At 43.2% G+C, this 19,778-nt stretch overlaps 3 protein-coding genes across 3 annotated transcripts; 2 read left to right on the top strand and 1 right to left on the bottom strand.

Annotated features, from left to right (window-relative positions):
* The first annotated feature begins 631 nt into the window (after positions 1-631).
* LOC147917940 (late cornified envelope protein 2D-like) lies at positions 632-940 on the top strand. Its single transcript, XM_087419548.1, has one exon. It carries the CDS (start codon positions 632-634, stop codon positions 938-940), a length of 309 nt encoding a protein of 102 aa, XP_087275674.1.
* Positions 941-12,968: 12,028 nt separating this feature from the next.
* LOC147917939 (late cornified envelope protein 2A-like) lies at positions 12,969-13,277 on the bottom strand. The gene has a single exon (XM_087419537.1). The coding sequence runs from the start codon at positions 13,275-13,277 to the stop codon at positions 12,969-12,971; it is 309 nt and encodes a 102-aa protein (XP_087275663.1).
* A 4,155-nt stretch (positions 13,278-17,432) lies between these two features.
* Positions 17,433-17,741, top strand: LOC147917938 (late cornified envelope protein 2D-like). The gene has a single exon (XM_087419530.1). It carries the CDS (start codon positions 17,433-17,435, stop codon positions 17,739-17,741), a length of 309 nt encoding a protein of 102 aa, XP_087275656.1.
* Positions 17,742-19,778: the final 2,037 nt, after the last annotated feature.

The following is a 19,778-nucleotide window of genomic DNA, read 5'->3' as shown; positions in this document are numbered from 1 at the left end:
CTCCTGGAGCCAAGCCTGGGCCTACAAAAGACTTCCTGGCTCCAGCATCTCATCTGCTCTGACTCCCCAGGGATGAGCCTGTACTCCTGCCTGTGACCAGGGTGAGTGGGAAGTGGAGCCCAGAGGGAGCTCAGAGCAGGACAGGGAGGAGTTGACAGCTGGGAGGTGAAGAGCAGAACAGAAGCATGGGGAGGAAGGAGGGAGGCTGAGAAGAGTCGTACCTTTGATTCTGTACTGTAATGAGCAGAAATAAGACAGTCTGACCCAAGTCTCTGGAAATCTTGCCTTGGGCAAATGGAGAAGTGTGGGTCTCATAATTTTGTTAGGCACTTATTTTTATATTAAAAGAAAGGGCACTTGAGGCGCTTTATGTAAGTTTATGACGATTAAGAAATACTGGCTATCTATCAAAAACATAATAAGCTCCTGATATATCTGATTTTTCAAACCACGTGTTTTTATTCAGGAGAAAGACTTAAATTCTTCCTTTTTATTTCTGAGGTATACATGCTAGATATTGTTAACCATCACCATATGATTTAATTTTGAAAGAAAGGAAGTTAACCATCTTTGGTTTCATATAGCTAAAGAATTTCACGATTAACTTTCAGGTTGAAAAAGTCCCATCAAGATGTCCTGCCAGCAGAACCAGCAGCAGTGCCAGCCCCCTCCCAAGTGCCCACCAAAGTGCCCCCCAAAATGTCCACCTAAGTGTCCCCCAAAGTGTCCGCCCCAGTGCCCAGCCCCATGTCCCTCTCCAGTCTCCTCCTGCTGTGGCCCCAGCTCTGGGGGCTGCTGCAGCTCTGGGGGTGGTGGCTGCTGCCTGAGCCACCACAGGCCCCATCTCTTCCACCGCCACCGGCACCAAAGCCCCAACTGCTGTGAGTGTGAGCCCTTGGGGGGCTCTGGCTGCTGCGGTGGCTCTGGGGACTGCTGCTGACCTGCCCATAGAAAAGCTATTGGGGAAATTGAATGATCAAGAACCTGCTACAGCCTGATGCTGTCCTCTGTCCACTTCCTCTCGCCGGCTCCGTGGGTTGACAGGGACCACGGAGACTCATAGAGATTCCTGGGAAGAACCTTGTGTTTGATCGGGCAGCCCAAATGCTCGGCATGGATATTAGTCTTCTTTCCTCCTTTCTTCTTGTTATAATAAAGCTCTGACTTCCAACCACAAAATGTCTTGGTCATTCTCCTCTTTGTGATCCCCAGTGTCCATGTTCAGAGCCTCAGAAGCAGCTCTTTATGATGCCAGGATAGGACCTGAGAAAGTGATAATGAGGAAAGCTGCTCTGAGGACCTGATTCCCTCCAACTGCAGGGCGGATGGAGCTCCAAGAGGTTCCCCTCCGACCACAGCAGCTTTGTCTCTTTCCCCACTGAGCTGTACAAATGTTCTCATTTTCTGTGTGTTCCAGAAGTTGAGAAAGTTTGGGAAGCACTGCTTTGTAGACTTGTTGGAACTCTAGGAAGAGGGACAAATCTCCTTTCTACAGAACTGTTCTTCTGTTAGAATAGAGTTGAGTCAAATGCTTGGAGAGAGTGTTGAGACCCTTCCCCTAAAATACAATACGTGCTCACTGAACTCTCTTCTAGGGAGGGGAGTCTGGTTCAGATCTGGCCTTTTGACTTACTGCATCGGATACATGGTCCCTCTTCCCAGTATTTGATTTGCTGCCCCAGGACCCATGTACTGGGGCCAGGTGAGTGATGAGTGATGAATGGTGGGGATTAGTTATTAGAAAAAACACTAATGTGTAACTTAGAAAATAACAAGAAGAAAAGGTGGACAGACTCTAGGAAAGAATGGGGCTCCCATCCTTCAATACTTGTCCTCTCAGCTCAGTCACCACAGACATCAGGGCAGAAAAGCACTTGCTCCAGGATGGCGAGGGTCTTAGGTGTTCACAGGGGAAGGAGAGGCAGCAGGGGACAGCGGGGGAGGGAGAAACTAATGCTCCTCAGATTCGGGCTGAGACATGTCTACGTGAGGGTGAGGATGATGGATTGAGCAGAGAGAGGTTCTGATGAGGATGGAATCTCTAATTAGGATGCCCGGTCCCCTCTTCCCCTCACTGCTGCCGACAAGAAACAACAGCTGTTGTCTAAGTGGTCTGAGCTGACCTGCTCTCCCTCATCTTAAATCACCTCTGCGCTGAGTCTCTTTCTTTTGTTCATGCTCTTCCTTATTTTCACCAGTTTTACTATCAGGCAAATTTTCAAGTCCCTGACCAGTAGTAATTTTGAGCTTTTTAATAATGTGTTTATTGGTCATTTCTACAAAATTTATTACACTATTTTGTTATTTTCTTTTCCATTTTCATGAACTGGATATATCATAGATGTCAACTTTGATCTGTTTTTATTAAAATATTTAATGTATCAAATTTTATTGACTTTATTTATAAAGATTTTTCTATAAAAACATTTTTAGTTTTTATATGATAAATTACATCTTTCTTTGCTTTTATAGCTTCAGGGTTTCTTGGGTTGGTTAGGAAGTTTTCCCTTGTCCTTAGTGTTTACATGTCAGCAGACAAAACAGACACAGCTCCTCCCTCAAAAAATAAACCAGTTTAAAACGGGCCTACCAGGCAGGGGACCTAGGATATTCTGGGGGTGGGGAGGCTTAAAGGTAGGTACACCCTGAGTCTGTTTCAGGGGTTTCTCCCATGAGTAAGAGCAACTCACCGTGTCCTTCTTTCCCCAGGGGGTTGTTTTCTGGGCTCCTCATACTCCTTTCACATGAAGCAGAGTCCCTGCCCTATCTAGCCCTCCATACACAGGAGATTTCCTGATCTAATTATTTGTTTTTAGTTACATCTTACCTTGTGTTTGGTATGTATGCACATGTGTTAGAAATTCTGCTACAGCAGAAACTAAAACTGTAGTGATTAAATAGAAAGCTGACTATCTTTACTCATGTATTATGGAGTCAGAGGTAGGCATCCCATGGCTGCTGTAGTGGCTCCATGGAATCATCAGAGAGGATGCGCTTCTATCTTATCATTTCACCGTTAGGGCTGCTGCTTCCTGCAAGACACTGTGATCTCAGGTTGCTGACGGTGTTCCGAGCAGCAAGGCCTTGTTGTAGGTGGGAAGAAGGGAAGGGTGGGTAAAGGCTCTCCCCGGGTCATCACTCCTTTACTGAGCTTTTCTAAAGCCCAACAAGTCCTTAAATCTCTCTGCTGCCTGGATGCACAAGAGAGGTGGAGAAGGGTGGGTTTTTGTTTCCAGACATTGCCTTGTGTCTGGACACAAGGCAGAGATTTTGTGAGTTAGGGACGAAGGGGAGAATAAACAGTGGCACACTACCAGTAGATCCTGGTTATCACCTCTTTCTGGGGAAGATGGCTGGGTGGTTGGGTACCTGGTAACAGTGACACAGACTCTCCTGGATTTGCTTCTTTCTATCTGGGAGAGTCACACAGGCGGTCTTTAACATAAAACTTGGCAACATCATACCCACAGTGACACCTGCATGGGCTCTGAGGTATGCACTGGGGCAAGGTAGAAAACTGATCAGGCAGGAAGGTTGGGAGTTCCCAGAACCACAGCGGGGAAAGTCTGGAGTGCTGGGTGGAGCTCCTTGGAGAGAAGTACAAAACCTGGCTTATGGGCAGGAGGGAGAATCAGAGTTACTTCTGCCTGCCCTCTACCTCTATCCAAAGTCACCCAGTCACCCAGTCAGAGATGCGCCAAGGACCTGGGGTCTTGATCAGTCTCTCAGGGTCGGGAAGACTGTGAAGCAGAACCTCAGAGCACCTGAGGCTCTGAAAGCATAACACACGGTTGGTTTTTACAGCTCCATGCCTTTAAAAATAACCTAGTAGGGCATTACTGTTATCCCTTCATTATTCTTTTTAAAAATATTAAAACTAGAGTCAAATAATTAGACTTCTATATTAAATGTAATCCTGTTTTCAAATACTGAAATACTCGATAAAATTTTGATGTAATTGCACAAAAAGTACAATTTGGTTTGGGAAGAATTGACTTCTTTATAATATCTATTCTTCCCTTCCAGAGAAAAGAGAAGGTTCTCTATTCAACTTTTATTTTATATCTAATAGCAAAGTTTTGTAGTTTCCTTCATGTAAGCTTTTATTAAGGTGATTTTTAACGAGGTGATTTCTGAGCATCTTTTTGGTTTTACAGTTTATGAAACATATAATTTCCTCTCAATGTTTCAAACTAGATTTTACTGTTATATAGTACTTAGTTTGAGAGGTTATTTTTTTTTAACTAACTCTAAGGATTTTCTTCTTTATTCTTGTGCTATTCTGGATTTATATTCATGCTAGATGCAAATAAATATATTTTATTTTCTTATTTTTAATTATTTTATCTCTATTTCTTTTTCTTTCTTTCTTTTTTTTTTTTTTTTTTTTTGCTGACTTTGCTAGGATTCAGGCCAGTGAGAAATTAAAATGGTGAAAGACATTCTTTATTATGTAATAGAAATAGCTTTCTCTCAAAATTTTAAAAGCTTTTTAAACTAGGACTTAGTGTTGAATTTTATCAAATTCCTTTTCAGAAAGGCTGAGTCACTCATATCTGCTAGATTGTGAGTGTTGTGGGGACAGGAATTTTGTCTATTTTCCTCCAATCCCCAGCACTGAGAACAGAGCCTGTCACCGAGTAGCTGCTCAGTAAATAGTTTTTGAGTGAATCGATTGATGAAGGAATCAATGGGCCTTTAAATAGCAATTTTCACTACAATCCTAGGCTCTCAGAGTGAAGAGAAAGTTTAGATGAAGAAACGGAGGCACAGAGCAGTAAAATGACTTACAAAAGTCACAAATGAAAGTGTTGGCAAGGTTGGGACTTGAACGTGGTTCTCCTGGTTTCCAGGCTAGTGCTGATTCTCAAAACCTCATTTCTTACCTGCTTAGAAACTTCAGTGGCTCTCCACTGCTTGTAGCAAGAATTTAAAATAGTATATTTAATAGTCAAGACTATTTATTGTCTATACACAGTATAACTTCCCAACAGCACAATTAGCCCAGCAAAATCCTCTGCAGAAATTGCACTGGTCAGCTGGCTGCTGGCTGCACTCACCTGGTTCTATCCCTAAAACCCTGCCTTTTCCGTCTCCATTTACCCTGGCTACTTCTAACTAGCTAATATGCTGCAGCAGCTGGAATGAAGCACATGAATATTTTCATGCAATCGCATTTCTGAGTTTTTCTTTACTATTTCTTTGCTACTTCATTTAGTATATCATCTTTTATCAGTGGTCAATGTATCAGTCATAATAAATGGTTCAAAAATATTTGAGCCAAATAAGAACTTAAAATTGGGCAGATTTAGTATGCTAACTTAATTTTTTTCCAGGAATGGGATAAACTCTGATACTTTTCAGTTCTTACAAATGAAATTCTTGTATAAATGGGACACCAGTTTTCCACAAGAAGATACTTTTAGAATTCCTATATGTACCTCAAAGTCCATCTTCAATTTGTCCTCTTCTAAGGAGCCTTCCAAGATCAGTTCTGATGCTAGCACAACTTCCTCGCTGTCTAGTGTGGCCTTTTTTGACTTTTGTTGCTCTTTAAAATGACCTGGGAGAGCATTTAAAAGATGCTGTTCCCTTGGCTCCACTATTGGATATACTAGTGTTAGTATTCTTTTTTTTTTTTTCTCTTTTGTTTCCAATATTACTCCTTTCTGGGGCCAAGCAGAGGGAGAGAACTGTGAGGTCACCAAGGTCCTAAGTAACATTGAAGTCTTCCCTGGAATTGAGTCAGATGCCAAACAGATGGAGAAGCAATTCCCAAAATACCCGTACCCAATTAGCCATGTCCATTGGTTGCCCTCACAGGATTCCAGCAAGGCTGAGTTTGGGGCTGTCCCTGTAGGCTGATGAGAGAAGAGGGAAAGAAACATTGAGCATCATGGCTGCAGGACACAGCAGGTGGGAGATTCCACTGGAAGTCATCACCAGGCACAAGCTTCCACAGCAGGATCTCAGATAACGTAGGGAACAGAGCTGATGAAGGAACTTTCCCCGTGACAATGGGCATGAGTAGCCCTTAGGTGAATGGTGTCTGGGTCCCCCATCAAGCCTCTGATAAGAAGCAGATCTGACCCTTAGGGGGTCTGAGGATCTCCATTTCTCCAGGACTCAGCTCCATAAAAACTTGGCTCTCTGAAGAAGCCTGGGATGGCATTGTAATGGGAAGAGGGGCAGGATTCCATGGGTATGGAAATCCATGTTTGGGAGACACAAAAGTGGGTGGGAGGGTAAAAGGATGATTAAGGATTCTTGTGAGTTGGGGTTGTTGGAAATATGACTCAAGTGAGAAATAGTCAATAGTGGGAAAAATAAAGTGTAGAATGATTTTCACTTAGGCCAGAATCACTAGAGAGCACTTCCAACTACATTGAGTAGAAAATTCTGTCTGCTAAACCTCCTGAGTCCCAAGAGGGTCAGCCTAGGAGGGGGAAGCACTGGGCCAGGATGAGTTCTTGGCATTTCAGTATTCTCAACATTGACCCTCTGAGGTCAATAGTAGTGCCCCAGAGCTTTGGCAGCAGCCAGAGTCCTCAGACTGTCATTTCTGCTCACCCAGCTCTGCAGCTAATACTGGTGGCCTTTGTGGTGCCTGTCATAGCTCAAGGAGTAGCTGTTGCTGGAGTTGGATCAACAGCTACCACCAGTGCTAGGAAGAGACTGGAACTGAACACTGACATGGACATGTTAGTAGGCCCTTGGGAGGGACTCCTACTGCTGCTGGATTTGCTGGCAGGATTCTCAACATGAGTTAAGTCAAGTTGAGAGTGAACTAAACAGCAGAACATACCTATAAGCCTAGAATAAGGATACTTTTGCTTTTTCCAAACAACTCTCCCTGTACTTGTAAATAATGAGCAAAACCATCACTATTCATAAAGACATTGCCCATGCTACAATTTCATGGTTGTTTCATGGTCTTGCCAATGAATATGTGCTAAGTCAATTTTCAACTGTAGTCTACCACCATCCCAGCCACTTTTCTCTGGCTTCACACCTAATTCAGAACTATGTAAGTATATTAATTCTAAACATTTGATTTGTATTTATTATTTGGCATGAACTCTTCTAATTGTTTTATGTATAACTTAATTTACAGAAGTAACAAGTGATTTACACAATTAATTCACATAATTTACACAAAATCGCTATTAGGTTCCTATAGTTATTATCCACACTTCACAGATGAGAAAACTGCGGAGGCACAGACAATTGAAGGAACTTGCCTAAGCTTTTGTAGCAAGTACCCGCTTCTCAGAATTCAAACTCAGGTAATTCAGCTCCAGAGTCTGCTTTCTTAATCAGTACTCTAGGATTGAACTCGGGAAGCCCGTGCTATTTATAGTATGTGAAATTCAAACAACTTAGAGTAAGTTCTCAGCAAGCTGGACTCAGAGCAGCTGTTCCCATAGTCTCTGGCTCCAAGTACTGTTGTTTCTGAGCTGGTTCTCATACTGCACTAAATCCCCCCCATTTCTCATGTCCTTGTCATTTTCTCTTTCCCTGAAACCCACTTTCTCAGTGGGGTTCTCTATTTGCCTACCCCACTCCTGCTCATAGCCCCTTCCTGGGCTCCTGTAGATAAATTTACAATAATGTCAGATGAAGAAAAGAACAGTTTCCTGAGAAGACAAAACAGATGAGGGGGCAGGAGCAGGGCCAGGGATGCCTAATATGGGGGATTCTCTCCAGGGCTCCTTCAGGTTCTAGGAGGAACAGGAGGTGACGCTTATTCACTAAGGGTGCATGCACGATTATTCCTGATATTCTTATCTCCTCCCTTCTCCTCTCCTGGAAAGTCATGGGAGATTCCAAGCTGCCCCACCAGATTCTGGTGCCCAGAACTTAGAAATGACTTCAGCAAGTATCTAGCCACTGAGCAATGGCTCCAGGGACAGGTCATTATGCACTCATTCCTTAGGAGACTGGAGGTCACACCCTCACCTCCAGGTCATCTTTGTCAGCTGGTGGCTCAAGATTGAGGTTATCTGTTTTCAATGGCAAGGAGAGGTTGGAACGAGCTAAGAGACACATTTTACAGGAAGAAACTCTAAAGTTATGAACCCATTACTTATGGAAGCTAGAAGAGAGGGATGAATGAATGACATTGGTCAAGTCCCATATCTCGTAGAATAAATTTGTGCTAGAATAGATTTGAGGTCACAGCAAAACTTTTGCATCTTTAGGAGACATTTGGTGAGATCAATCTGTAAGTCAATGACTTTCTAGGCAAAGGGGAAGTGGTTCGAGGAGAGTATCTTAAATAACTCCCAGGTCATTCTTTTAATAACTTTTCATTCATCCATCCATTCATCTCATCAATATTTCATGAGCAATTGCTAGACTACCCAGGGAAAGAAATAAGGAGTAAGACCTCATTCAGAGTCCTCACGCTCTGGTGATAAATGACTGTGGACCCAAGAATACCCGGAATTCTTATGCACTGGTGTCAAAGGCCATGAGACTGATCCCCAACGGTGCCTGGTCACATTGGATCACAAAAGGAAAGGACATTTTATCCCCTGAAACTGGCTTCCTGGGGTTGTGAGGCCCCCAGTGTTTTATCTCACCCCTCATCCACACTTCCGTGCTAGTGTCTCGCCTTGCAACACACATCCATGCACATGCTGCACACGCACGTGCATGCACACACACCTACACACACAAACACACACACTCGTAAAGGCACAGTCTTTCTCATTCCCTTCCCACACCGTTACTATCATCTTTGTCAGTGAGAATGAGGAAACCTAGAACGGCATGACTCAGGGCATGGCCAGGTGATCTGATGTCCCAACAATCTCATTGGGATATTGTGACTCAGGAGAGTCCCAGCCTCAAGCCTCATCTTCTTGCATGCACGTGGCTTTTCACAGTGGTCTTCAGAATATCCACTAGATTGTGAGTACCTGGAGGCCACGACACACATGTTATTTGCCTCTATTATCCTGAGTGTTTGCACAGAATGTGTGCTGAACACCTTGTAGGTGATCAAATAGTATCTTTTTGATTAATTGCTTTGTTCCTGTATCATTTTTTTCACTCTTAATCAGGGGTAGGAGACTATATCTGACACTAGAAGATAAATCAATTGAAGATCAGCATCTCTTAGTTGATAGAAACTCAAACATCATATACTCTCACCTTCCGGATAATGTGTATGTAAAGGAAAGAATTGTCTCTCATTTTCAAAGCTGTATTCCAAGTTTGTGCTATACAAACTTGTAGGCCCTCAGTAAATGTGTAATGAATTAATTAATGGACCAGTGTGTCTAATTCAAAATCGTATCGAATTCCTTATTCTCCTCCTATTCACTAACAAAATTAAATGAACTATTTGGTTCCCATCACTCTCTTGACTAGAAATAACTGTGTTTCTCTGAACCCTGAAGGTATAACATGCATTCCCAGGAGAGTTTTAGCTAGCTTACCTGTATTTTGAAATAAAATTTCTGAGGGCAAGAACTGAATATTTTCCAATTCTCCATCTCACATAACTTGTAGGCAAAGTGCCTGGATCTATCACACGGTATTTTTAAAATTGATATTTTTTAAGCATCTTTCTTGTGCCTACTCATGTACTAAACCCCATTTAACGGTCCCCAAAATACACTGAGAAATGTACTAATCTGCCCATTTTACAGTTGAGGATTTATATTGTCTAAATGAAGTCTTGAGGTCACCAAGCTCAAAAACAGCAGAGCTACAATTTGATCCCTGATTCCAATTTGAGAGACTATTTCCTTATAATAAAACTGTTTTGTAAAATAGTAGGCATTTTGATTTCAAAAGGAAGAAGTTTACTCCCAATGATCATCACCAACAAAGGAATCTGAGGAAACTACTTTGATCACCTAATAATCCTGTTAGCAGGGATCTGCGGGCTACCTGAGGACACAGCTGTCAGGGATGAGGGGCTGACCAGGGAGGGATGGATGTGTGGTGGAGTGTATCCTAGGACAGAAGGAAATGGGTCCTTATTCAATGCCCCAGAGCAACCAGCCTGGCCATGGGAGCAGGGCTCACAAGAATATCCTTGGAGATGGGAGGAAGAGGGAATAAAACACTTTCACAAGGAAGCTATGGTATGGGCCTCTGGTTTCCCCAGAAGTCAGTTTCTGAGTCTTTGTCCAGGCACTGGCTCCACGGGAATCCCCAGTCAGCTCCTCAGGGACTCAGCCTGAGGAAGGCTGTGACTGGTAAGGCTCCTCTAGACTCCAGCCGCAGATGGGGTCCTGGGATCTCCTGAGGCCTCCTGGGAGGCAGGCACAAGGAGGCAGGGGAATGTCAGGAATGACCCAACACATGCCTGGCTGTGCAAAAGCCAACGTCTGTTCTTCCCAGAGCCAAACCTGGGGCCCATAAAAGATGTCCCTACTCCATCTTACCCAGAATGAGAATTTCTGAATTATAGTTTCAAGTAGTATGTCCAATGCCTTGTTTTGATTTTCTTCTTCAGGTGTACAAATTATATACGTCAGATATGGAGAGATCTTCTGTATCTCTCACTTTCTTTCTGATCTTTTTGGTTTTATTTTCTAGCTCTTTTCATTTTTATTTTCTCTATCATTTAACTGTACTTTTAGTCATATTTATTCTTCCTTGGGTATCTCACTGATGATTTTGACTTTTTCTTCAATTTATTCCCATCCTCAGTGTGTTTATAATACTCTTTTTAAAAAGTATTAGTCAGTCATTTCTAATACCTCTGATCTTAGCGGAATCTTTTTAAATGTATGTGATCCTTATGTATTTTGTCATTTAGGCCTGTGACTTCATATTCCCCTGGTGAGTATTTGAGATTCTGAATGGAGATAATTATGGTATGAGATAATTGCCAAACTCAAATGAGGTCAAGGGCTGAATGGTGCACAATGAGCCCTACTTTATAAAGTCCAAGCCTCAGAAAATCAACTCATCAGGTCAAGACTTCACCCTCAGCCCACTTCCCCTGCCTCAGGCAGAAAATATTACCTACTTGTTATTTTGTAATCCACTCTCTCCTGGGGAGCTGGAGAAGGAGGGGGGGATGTGAAAAATCAAAGTGAGTTAATCTTCATCTTTCTTCCTGAGCTCCTCCTGGGAGCAGGTTCTCTGTGTTTCCTGATTTCACTCTTGAGGGAGCTTAAGCCTCCTTGGTAGCTCCCAGGCTCCCAGATTCTAGGATCTAAAAAGGGTTGACATTTAAATTTGGCAAGTTTTCTCATTCTTAAAATAAGAGGAAATCCCAATTCTAGAATAAGCAAAAACCCCTGGTAAGACTAATCTAGGTAAGAGGAGAGAAGATATAATTAAATAATATTATGAATTAAAATGTTATATATCTTCAAAACTACAATAAAGCAGAGAATAAAAAGATAAAAATAAAATACTATCAATAACTATATGCTAACAATGTTGAAAGCTTGCATAAAATGGGAAATATACATAGAAAAGTATAATTTACTAAAATAAGCTCAAGAAGAAAAAGAAAGTATGAGTACTCTTATAAGTAATAAGGAAACTAAAGTACAGTTTGTAATCATTCCTACAAATTAACAACAGCACAGATGGTTTTATAGGCCAGTAGCACAAAACTTTAAAGGACTATATCATTTTAAATTTATTCAAGGAAAGTGGGCATAAAATTCATACAATCATTTTTAAAATAGATTAGCACTATTTTGTCAATTTAAATCCTTAAATATTAAATACACCAAGTTTCAGCAATTCTGCTTGTAGGAGACAAGTACAAGAATATTAGAGCATAGCAAAAACCCGAAAACCACAAAAACTGCCAATTTATGGGAGACAGGGCATCTAAACTAGGTTGCACTCACACAATATGATTCAGCTTCAAAATGAACTACAGTGAAACACAGCAATTTGGACAAATCTTAGAAATATAGCATTAAGTATAATAAGATTATGTAGAGCATATATTTTATAAAATAAAAAACAACATACTGAAATGAATCATGTGAATGTGTTGAAACAATTAAACAATAATTATTTTAATTATTAAGTAAAACACATGCTAGAAGGATAGATAGATTTAGATGAATAGATGCATGAGTACATAAACAGGACCATATGGATCAAAGATGAGAGTGTGCCAGGGACCAAGGATTATGGTTAATTCAATTGTGTGCACTAGAGGTCTCTTCAGACAAAATAGAAGAAAAAGGAAATCAGGATCATAGACTGATAACGTTTTAGCAACAGTTAAATATGAAGGATAGCAGGCACTCTATTCCCTGGCTATAAAATCTATAATGCAAAGAAACATGAGGTTCAGGTTCTATTCTTTCAACATCCCCACTTGAGTTTTACCAATTGTCTATGGATCCACAGAGCAGAGAAAGGAGGGACCTGGGCATGGACCCATGAGCAGGAGGAGCCTTTTGGTGAGAAGTGCTCAGGGCGAAGAGAAGGTGGCATCAGAAGAAGGTCACCTCTCCACAGGGCCTGGGAGAGGTCCCTTTCTGAGCCCAGCTCCATTACCCTTGGGTCTCAGGGTCATGCAGACTGGAGCAGGGGGTAGAAGCTAGTGCCTCCTATGAAGGCCTAGGATAGGCTGGGATTTCGGAGGATCCTCCAAATGGAGGAGTAAACGAGGAAGCTGGAAGCTTGAGTGAAAATTCTGCTGAGTTTGGGGAGAAGAGGGGGTAGGTCACTGGTAATTGACCCCAAAGGAAGAAGGAATGATAAAGACCAACGCACAACGTGAGCAGGAAATCAGAGGTTTATTGTCACTTCAGGAAAAAATCACAGGCAAAATTCAGAAAGCCTAGTAAACAATTGGGATCATGGATCAGACAAATATCTATGATAAAAATATCCCACATTTCCTTGGACCTTTTCCACGTGTGAGTTATGGGAAGAGAGGGGTTAGGATAAAGCATCAGGTTGGGGCAGGCCCGCAATGACTTGGTTCTTCCTTTGTTGCTCCTCAGTGTTCCTCAGGGCCCAAGTCAGCAGCAGCTCCCAGAGCCATCACAGCAGCCGGAGCCCCCTGAAGGCTCACGGTCACAGCAGTCGGGGCTCTGGTGCCGGTGCCGGTGGAAGAGATGGGGTCTGTGGTGGCTCAGGCAGCAGCCGCCACCCCCAGAGCTGCAGCAGCCCCCAGAGCTGGGGCCACAGCAGGAGGAGACTGGAGGGGGACATGGGGCTGGGCACTGGGGCGGGCACTTTGGGGGACACTTAGGTGGACATTTTTTCGGGCACTTCGGTAGGTATTTGGGAGGGGGCTGGCACTGCTGCTGGTTCTGCTGGCAGGACATCTCAACTGGAATTAAAGCAACCTTAAAATAAAATTAAAACCAAATGAAATGCATCAAGCATAGAAGAAGAATATTTTCTAATCTCAAAACATTATCACTGTGCTAGTAACCTTTTTTTAAAGCACACTCTCATTCCAGAGCAAAAGTCCTATAAATGTGTGCAGTTGACATTTACGTTCTGTGCATAGAACGTACACTGCATACAAATATCACTTTGTCACATTTTATCCACATGCCTCTACCTACAAAATGAATTTGCAGTTAGACACAGGCCCATCCTCTTTAGACACATCAAGTGCATGTGTGATATCTGCCCAGAAGACAATCAAGAAAGGCTTGGAGGAGCTGCTCCCTCTTTCTCTGGCCACAAGAGCTGTGATCCCAAGGGCAATCCCTGTTCTCACCAGAAGTCCCTCTGTGCTTCCACCCTTGGCTGCTCCTCTCCACCCTGTTCTGTTCTTTCATCCACCATGTCTGGGATACTCTCCAGGTCCTTCTTCTCCATAAACCCAGAGCCCTCGCTGGGGCTTGCACAGACTCACTTACCAGGACCAGACTCAGAGTCAGCTCAGGCTCCTGAGGTGTCTGAGAGGATGAGGACGAAGGGCCAAGGAAGCCTTTTATAGGAAGTCCCCCGCGTGGGCTCAGAGCTGAGCCCTGTCTCTGGGAGGAGCAGGAGCAGCTCTTACACAACCAAGGAATGTGTTGGGGCCATTCCTGACATTCCCCTCCTCAAAGTCTCCTTCCCAGAAAGCCAAGGAACTCCCAGCCTTCTCACCAGCGGCCAAGAACTGGTGGGCCTTCAACAAGTCACACCCTTTCCCTCAGACGAGCATTGGATGGCCTGAGAGTCCCAAGAAGCTGGTCACTGGGCTGCTGTTCCAGGGCCTTGGGTCACTGCATGCCAGGCCCTTCTCATGAGACGTGTGGTCACACTTTTCACTCCAGGCTTCGTGGGGTGGGGGATAGGCTAGGAGGAGTAGGAATGACACGATAGAAAGAGATAAGAGAATTTTTCAGGAAGACTCTATAAGAATGGATGTCTCTTTTGTATGTGTACAATGGAGAAAAATGATAAATCAAGAATTATACCAACATATCAAGTCTCATGACCAGGGAAATGAGCTTGTGACAGAGAAAGAACAAATGTTAGGGGGCTACAGATTTAAGGCCCTAGTAAGACATTTAGGTGGAGAGATCCAGGAGACATTTAGAGACACCAGCCTGGAGGTTGTTAATTCCCAGGCTAAGTGGACTTGGAGGCAAGCTTCACCCTGGCATTCATCATTATTTATAAATGTTCATCCCATATGTTTATTTATTTGAACAACTAAGTGTGCCAGGTATCTCTCTGGATCCCAGGAGAATAAGAACAAGGTTTCTTTACTCAGTGAGACTCACCTTCTGATGGGATCCAAACTGTGGAGATAAACACAAGTAACTAGCACATTTTAAAATACTGAAGATGAAGCCTGTGGAGCAGAGACAACTCATGAAATAGCAGGCTGTTTCACACATTTCAGGTCACAGTAGGGGATGAGGCACACTGAAAGAAAATTGGGCACCAGAGCGTTTAGTGAAGTTCTTCCTATCTCCCAGCCACTGACAACCAGGGGGATTGGCTTTTTTGTGTTTTTCTGTTCAACCTCCAACCTATGTATATAAATGTATGTGTGTGTACACACACACATCTCTCATTAAAACAAAGGCACCCCTATCTTTACTCTCACTCCATCATCATTACAACGTCTCTTCTCAGGGAATGAGGAAACTCAGGGTGACAACAGCAAAGGCAGAGTGGACTAATCAAAATGCCCCGCAAATCTCTTTGCAAACTAGTGACTCAGGAGATGAGATTCAACTCCATCTTCTTTGGATTTCCTGGAATTTTCTCACGCAAAGAAAAATTTCAAAAAGTCCCGTGGACTATGAGCTTCTCTGGGCGGAGGCTGTGTCTGGCTCACCTCTGAATCCCAAATTCCTGACAGATGTGCACAGACCCCATCCAATGTGCTAAATGAATGTCCATTTAACTGAATACTTTGTTCACGTGTTGATTCACTTCACCCTTGACCTGAAAGCTCTTGGAGGGTAGGCTCTACACCTGAAAACAGATAATAATAATTGGAGATGGGGCACCTCTGGGCTAAGAGGGACTTAGAGATTATTTTGTCTCCTCCTTATACTGATACCTCAATGAGAGCAAGGCCATCTCTGTTTTCTTCACAGCTCTGTCCATGTCCCTAGAACTAGCATAATGAGTGGCATATATTGTGCTCTTAACCAGTGAATAAATTAATATACCTAATTCAAACTCTTCCCTGATCACTCACTGACAAACTGAACTCAATCCCTCGGTCAACATCACCCCTTACCCGCACCGTGTCACCAGAGATAACCGAGCTCTCAGTTCAAAAGCTGCCCAGCATGATGAACCTCTCCTTGGGCTCCTATTATAGTTTAGAGATAAGCTCCTTGAGAATTGGGACCACAAGTGCCCATCTCTGGACTGCACATAATGTCTAGATGCCAGTCCTTTATTTTAACATACATTATTAAGCATCCTCTATGTGCCAAACACATGACACATCTTTTAATTTCTTCACATTCAAATAAATGAATAAAATCATCATTTTGAAAAGCAACACTGATGCTTAGGAAACACAAGTGATATTTCAAAGGTCATGTGAATAGCTAAAATGTACAACAGGCTTCTTGACTTGAGTTACAGAGATCTGACCTCCATAGCCTGCCTATTTCTCACCAAGTTAAGTGTTTATTGTCTAGGCAGTCATCACTGCCCTTACAACTAAAGGAAATCAAGACAACATGACCACCTCTCAGGGGACATCCCAGAGAGAGAATCAGAGACCCAGAGTCCCCAGTGAAGGGCAGACCCAGGAAGGATGTGTGCATGGAGAGGATTCTTCCCAATTTGAGGCTTCTGAGGAACCAGCCTGGGAATGGCAAGTACCTAAAGCAAACCTAACAGATAAACCTGTAGTGTGGAAGGGGATCAGAATGGAATATTTCTCCGATGACCAAAAAATCAAAACTGAAACAACCTGTAGCTTTGACCTGAGGTTTCCCAGAGGACATGTAGAGTCTTTATCCAGGCACTGGTCCCTTGAGAGTCCCAAGTCAACTCTCCAGGGCTCCAGTCTCTTGGACACTCTGACTGGTAAAGCCCCTCTAGACCCCAGCCCCAGAACGGGTTCCCAGGAGCTCCTAAGGCCTCCTGGGAGGCAGGCACAAGGTTGCAGGTGAATGTTGGGAATGACCCAGCACATGCCTGATTGTGCAAGAGCCACCTCCTGCCCCTCCTGGAGCCAAGAGACGTCCTGGCTCTAGCATCTCCTCTGCTCTGACTCTCCAGGGACAAGCCTGTGCTCCTGCCTGTGATCAGGGTGAGTGGGAAATGGAGCCCAGAGGGTGCTCTGAGCAGGACAGGGAGGAGTTGACAGCTGGGAGATGAAGAGCAGAACAGAAGGATGGGGAGAAAGGAGGGAAGCTGAGAAAAGAGTCGTACCTTTGATTCTGTACTGTAATGAGCAGAAATAAGACTCAGTCCGACCCAAGTCTGGAAACCTTGCCTTGGGCTTAGAGAAGTTGGGTCTCACAGTTCTGTTAGGGACTTATTCTTTTGTTGCTGTTGTTGTTGGGGAGGGTTCGCGCTGAGCTAACTTCTGTGCCAATCTTCCTCTACTTTGTATGTGGGTTGCCACCACAGCATGGCTGATGAGTGGTATAGGTCCATGCTAGGGATCTGAACCTGTGAACCCAGAGTGCCCAATCAGAGCATGCCAAACTTAACCACTAGGCCACAGGGCAGCCCCAGGGACTTATTCTGATGCTAAGAGAAGGGGCACTATGGTAGGGTGCGGATGCTTTATGTAACTTATGACAGTTAAGAAATACTGTCTATCTATTGAAAAATAGAATAAGAAGCTCCTATTATATCTGATTTTTCAAACCACATATTTTTATTCAGGATAAAGACTTAAGTTGTTTCTTTTTATTTACTGGTGTGTGTGTGCTGGATATTGTTAACCATAACCATGTGATTTAAATTTAAAAGAAATGAAATTATCATCCCTCGTTTTACATAGCTAAAGAATTTCATGATTAACTTTCAGGTTGAAAAGTCCCACCGAGATGTCCTTCCAGCAAAACCAGCAGCAGTGCCAGCCCCCTCCCAAGTGCCCACCAAAGTGCCCCCAAAAATGTCCACCTAAGTGTCCCCCAAAGTGCCCGCCCCGGTGCCCAGTCCCATGTGCCCCTCCAGTCTCCTCCTGCTGTGGCCCCAGCTCTGGGGGCTGCTGCAGCTCTGGGGGTGGTGGCTGCTGCCTGAGCCACCACAAGCCCCATCTCTTCCACCGGCGCAGGCACCAGAGCCCCGACTGCTGTGAGTGTGAGCCCTCGGGGGGCTCTGGCTGCTGTGGCGGCTCTGGGAGCTGCTGCTGATCTGGACATTGAGCATCACAGAGCCATCCTTAGGGAAACCTCAAGGCAAGGACCTGCTCTAGAAATCCTTCTTCTGCTTCCTCTTCTCTTCATGGAGCTAACGGAGCCTGTGAAGTGTCTTGTTTGTTCTGATCATCCAAGTCCTCATCCTGGATCCTGATCTTCCTTCGTCTTCTCCCTCATACAACAATAAAGCTCTGTTGCCTACTCACGAGGTCTGCTGGTTATCATCAATTTTTTCATTCCCTTTAAAGCCCTTGAAGCCCAGAGTCCCTGTAACATACGTAGGATGCTTTGGTAAGTGTGGAGTCTGAGAAATGGTTACGCTAGAAGTGTTTTCTAGAGGGGCAATCATACAAGAGCAATCTCATAGTAGTACACCAAAACTTATTTATCCATTCTACTATTAATGAGAATTTAGTTTGTTTCTATTTTTTGACTCCTACTTCTAATTCTGCTATGAAAATTCTTCTACATGTCTCCTGGGACATATTTGGAAACACACTCAGGAGTGGGATTACTGGGTAGGCATATTTTCAACTATCTGGATAACAACAAATTGTTTTCCAAAGTGATTGCACCACTATCTACTCTGACCAGGAGTGTATGAGAATTCCTGGTGCTCTGCATCCTCACAATGGTGGTAGTGACAGTCTATTTGAGTTTTGCTGATCTGGTAGGTGTCAACATATTCTCTTTTTAATTTGCGTTTCCTAGGTTAATTATGAAGCTGATCACTTTTCATTGGCCATTCGAACCTCCTCTTTTGTTAAGTTTCTTTTTAAGTCCTTTGCTCATGTTTCTATTATGTTCCCTCTTTTTTGTAAAGGTGGGTAGGTGTTTTTTTCTATATTACAGGTTCTAGATTTTATCAGTTATCTCTAAAGTATCTTTTCCCACTCTACGGGCAGTTGTCTTAGGTTTTTTTTTTTGTGAGAAAGATCGGCCCTGAGCTAACATCTGCCAATCTTCCTCTTTTTGCTGAGGAAGACTGGCCTTGGGCTAACATCCATGCCCATCTTTCTCCACTTTATATGGGATGCCACCACAGCATGGCTTGCCCAGCGGTGCGTTGGTGTGCCGGGATCAGACCCAGCGACCCCCAGGCCGCTGCAGCGGAGTGCGCGTACCTAACTGCTTGTGCCACCGGGTCGGCCCCTTAGTTTTTTAATATCTTTAAATTTTCATTTGAATAACATCAATTCTAAATTTTTATAAAGTTCAATTTATTTCATCTGTATTTTCCTTTGTAAGTAGTGCTTTTTAGGTCTTACTCAACTAATCCTTTGTTTCTCAGAGGTCATGTATATATTCTTTTATGTAATCATTCCAAGGTTTTATTGTTTACCGTTCACATTTAGTTTTTAATCTACCTGGAATTGATTTCTGAGGATTGTAGATCTTTTTCTCTATAGATGACCAATTGCCCCAGAACTATATATTCACGTTTTGTCCTTTTACCACTGATCTGCAATGTCACCTATGTCATATGTTGAAGGTATAATGTGGGTGGGTCTATCTCTATACATTCTACTCTGCTCCATTTGTCTATTTGCCCACCCCTGAACTAATGTCAAACGATCGTAATTATTATATATACACCATATACCATATATATATGTGTGTGTATATATATATATATATAGTAAATCTTGATATCTGGTCTGATGAGTACTCCAAGCTTGTTCTTCTTCAGGAACAAACTGGCTCTTTCTGGTCCTTTGCACTTCCATATGTGGTTTTTGTTAAATTGTCAAACTACTTAAAAAATAATAAAATTCATTTGGGAATGCAAGGGACCCAGAAAAGCCAAACAGTCTTGAGAAAAACCACAAAGTTGGAGGACGCATGCTTCCTAATTTCAAGGCTTACTTCAAAGCTACAGTAATCAAGACTGTGTGGTACTGGCATAGGATTGACATAGGTCAATGGAATAGAATTGAGAGTCCAGAAATAAATCTTTACATTCATAACTACTTGGTTTTTAGAAGCCCACCAAGACAATTAAATGGGGGAAAGAATAGTCTTTTCAACAGA

The sequence above is a fragment of the Ceratotherium simum genome, chromosome 2 (genome assembly GCF_057802395.1).
Source record: "Ceratotherium simum simum isolate JZ-2026a chromosome 2, ASM5780239v1, whole genome shotgun sequence".
Classification (NCBI taxonomy): Eukaryota; Metazoa; Chordata; class Mammalia; order Perissodactyla; family Rhinocerotidae; genus Ceratotherium; species Ceratotherium simum.
Note: the sequence above shows the minus strand (reverse complement) of the source record. Positions and strands in the feature narration are given on the sequence as shown.

Bases quoted from the DNA above. Each gene is read 5' to 3' on its own strand.
- LOC147917938 (XM_087419530.1), top strand. From the start codon at position 17,433: ATGTCCTTCCAGCAAAACCAGCAGCAGTGCCAGCCCCCTCCCAAGTGC.
- LOC147917940 (XM_087419548.1), top strand. From the start codon at position 632: ATGTCCTGCCAGCAGAACCAGCAGCAGTGCCAGCCCCCTCCCAAGTGC.
- LOC147917939 (XM_087419537.1), bottom strand. From the start codon at position 13,277: ATGTCCTGCCAGCAGAACCAGCAGCAGTGCCAGCCCCCTCCCAAATAC.